Genomic DNA, 3,202 nt, shown 5'->3' with positions numbered 1-3,202 from the left:
ATAGTGTTTAGACAAGATATTATGTGTGCATCTTTTACTATAAATAATTACTACCAAAACAACAATATGCAACGTATTAATTGTAACTGTGCTGCTAACTTATTTTGAAACTGTCTCTACTCTTTCTCAAAATTAGTTATAAATTAAATGATTTATTTATTTATTTATTTGTTTATTGATTGATTGATTGATTTGTTACAGTGTCTTTCTAAGCAGCTTGGACTTGTAATAATCCTGTCTCAACCTGCCCTGCACTTGGATTACACACGTGTGCCACCATATCTGTTTTAAGTGGCCACAACAGCACAGGGCCTGCATGCCATGCAGTACCAGTGATGAAACACAGGTCTCCTTGCACTTGCCAGGCAAGCACATAGACCATCAAGCTATCTCCTCAGCCCCAAGAATACTATTTATTAGAAAGATAATACATATTTCATAATAAATTTTTAAAGTATCTTTGAAAACACCCATTAACATTTTTTACTTAATGGGTATATTTATAAATTTTCATAGATAAGTTTTAGATGTACACAATAACTATATTCATCATTTTGTATTTGAACCTATACATAATTATCTTGATTATCCTTTTTCCCAAAAACCATCCACTCTCCTTAAAACCCTCTTCCCATCATCATTTACAAAAGCCTTGTTTCCATTTTTTATGTATGGCATCTTTTTCTTTTCCCATCCTTCCTTTCTCAATCCTCACTCCGTACCCTTTTTCCACGGAACATTTTCTTCCCATTTCGTAATACCTAGTACACATTTTGGTCCACATTTGCTCTTTCCGCTTCTCACATCACAGAAACTGTACAGTATGTAAACTGTGTGAGATTTACTCTACAAAGGTATACTCTAGGAGTAGATATTTGCCTAATAGTCTCAAGTTTATCTTTTATTAGGGTATGTGGTATTTAAGAAAAACACATCTTCTTTATCCATTCTATTGTTGAAGTCTTTTACACTTTTTGAGAAATTCAGCTATTCCAAATTATGGTGACATTAACGTGAGTGTGTATGTCACTGTAGTATGATGTTTTTAATTCTTTTGAGAAGATACTAAGAGGGAGAATAACCAGGTCAAATGGAAAATTCAGCTTTACCTTTCTGAGGAATCTGCACACTGATTTCCACAGTGGTTGCACCAGGTAACACTCTTAAGAACAGTGGATAATTGTTCATTTTTCTCCAATGCCTTGTCAGCATTCATTATTAGTTCATAACTTGACAATAGTCATTTATTTCTGGGATAAGATTTGCATCTCTCAAGTAGATAGTGAAGTTAAATATTTTTCAAATACTTATTTGCTATTTATAATTTTTACTCTATGAAGGATCTATTCATCTTAGGTGCATGTTTTTGTGTTGGAACTTTACCTTTGGGTGGATCTGATTTTTTTGACTTTTTCATATAGTCTAGATATTAGTGTTTTGTCTAAGAATATCTAGAAAAAACTTTCCCACACTATTCATTGTCTCTTCACTCTTTTTGTGGTTTTATTGTTGTGCAAACACTTTTTTATAAGATGAAATATGATATATTGAATCTTTGTAATATTTATTGCGTAATTTGCATTTGGTCATAAAGTCTACCAACACCTATGTCTTCAACAGTTCTGGCTATTCTTTCCTTCAATATATCTTAAGTTTCTGTTTTAATTTCCAGTTATTTGATCCATTTCTAGTTTCACTTACTGCATAATGAGAAATATGGGGGTAGGTCTAAATCCTTGGTATGTATAAATCTAATTTTCAAACCACCTATATGTGCTTGCTTCCTTTTTAAAAGATAAGGTGGCTGAGATACACCTCAAATATTGCTGTACATATGTCACCCACACAATTTTGCATGTTTCCTATATGTGAAAGTGATACTATTCATAGCAAGGCAAAATCGTCCATATTATTATGCTTGTGCTAGTTTGAATTGAACATGTAATAAACCCATCTGTATTGAATAGCTAATGAAGTATCACTTACTAGATTCAGGATCAGAATTTCCATCCCCTTCAGTGCGGTTGTTGGGTGCAATAGGATCAAAGTATATCTCCTGAGAATACGCTAGGGATAGAGTATGAGATATGCAGCTTGCATTATGGTCTCCCATTCCACCATCACTGCTGCTTTCCTGAGAGCCTTCTGGCAGGTGAAATGTGACACGTCTCTGGAATTGAAAAGAAAAAAGAAATTACATGGTATGCACAATGACTTGAAGAATTCCATAATGAAGTTAATTTAGTAAATACAATATGAGAGCTATCTTGTAAAGCTACATTAAGTTTATCCTGAGTTGTGAACAATTTCAGTCTTCTTTGAAGAAGTATATCAGTTTTCAAAACTGCTTCAACCTCAGACCAAATTGCTCCAGCATATTTCTAAACAGGGCTCATGCAGATAGCGAAACAAAATAAACTTGTCTAAATCAAAATACTATCTCTCTTTCTAGGCATTTGAGCACTTTCAAATAAGGATGTCACTTGTGCATGGATTTATACAGCTATTATTTGACAATGATTGAGTTTTTCAAAATTAAGCCTGGTCTATTTCCAGCCTCACAGTGAGAAATCAGCATCAACGTCAGAGTAAATGAAGGCACAGGACCACTGAGGCTACTACCCAAACTTAAAATGCTACTGCTTTTCTGGGACAGTTCATCATTGATCTGGATGCTGTCTCCACACATTGTCTGTCAGTGACAACAGAGACAATCTTTGAAATAGATTTCTCTCTCTCTCTCTCTCTCTCTCTCTCTCTCTCTCTCTCTCTCTCTCTCTCTGCTTGATTTCATTTTGCTATGAATATAAAAGTACTTTTTAGTTTTGTAGTTGTTTTTGGTTTGTTATTTCTTCCTTCTCTCTTTCTCTCATCTTTTGCAATATTTTTCCAAAATTTGTATGATCCTCCATTGTCATCTAGCATTATTTCTAATCTCATCCTCTTCTATTTTTGTTTTTTCTTCACCAATTCTAACAGTTCTTTCCTTAAGCTAAAATTAGTGCATTGGGAGTGTGCGGAGAGCTTCCTGCTACCCTGCGCTGGCGGGACCAGTCCCATCCCAGGCGCAGAGTGGGCCAGACCCTCTCCCAGCCACTTGGGCCGCGCCCCACCACACCGCAGTGCCTCCCCCACCCCACCCACCGAGTAGAATTTTCTGCCGAGTTCCAGGAGCCCCCAGACCCAGTCCTAGCCCAGGTCC

At 35.9% G+C, this 3,202-nt stretch overlaps 1 protein-coding gene and 1 pseudogene across 8 annotated transcripts in view; both read right to left on the bottom strand.

Moving 5' to 3' along the window:
• LOC101592581 overlaps nucleotides 1-1,188 on the bottom strand; it is a 16,600-nt pseudogene extending 15,412 nt beyond the window's left edge.
• LOC101568064 (protocadherin-11 X-linked) overlaps nucleotides 1-3,202 on the bottom strand; it is a 1,027,172-nt gene that overhangs the window by 350,320 nt on the left and 673,650 nt on the right. For all 8 annotated transcript variants that reach the window (XM_023723772.1, XM_023723774.1, XM_023723775.1 and 5 more), the window contains one exon: nucleotides 1,987-2,170. In XM_023723772.1, coding sequence (XP_023579540.1) covers nucleotides 1,987-2,170 — 184 coding nt within the window. The remainder of the gene's footprint in view (nucleotides 1-1,986; nucleotides 2,171-3,202) is intronic.

Source organism: Octodon degus, unplaced genomic scaffold (assembly GCF_000260255.1).
Source record: "Octodon degus isolate 3935 unplaced genomic scaffold, OctDeg1.0 scaffold00103, whole genome shotgun sequence".
NCBI classification, from domain to species: domain Eukaryota; kingdom Metazoa; phylum Chordata; class Mammalia; order Rodentia; family Octodontidae; genus Octodon; species Octodon degus.
The sequence above is the reverse complement of the archived record's forward strand: the minus strand, read 5'-3'. Positions and strand labels throughout refer to the sequence as shown.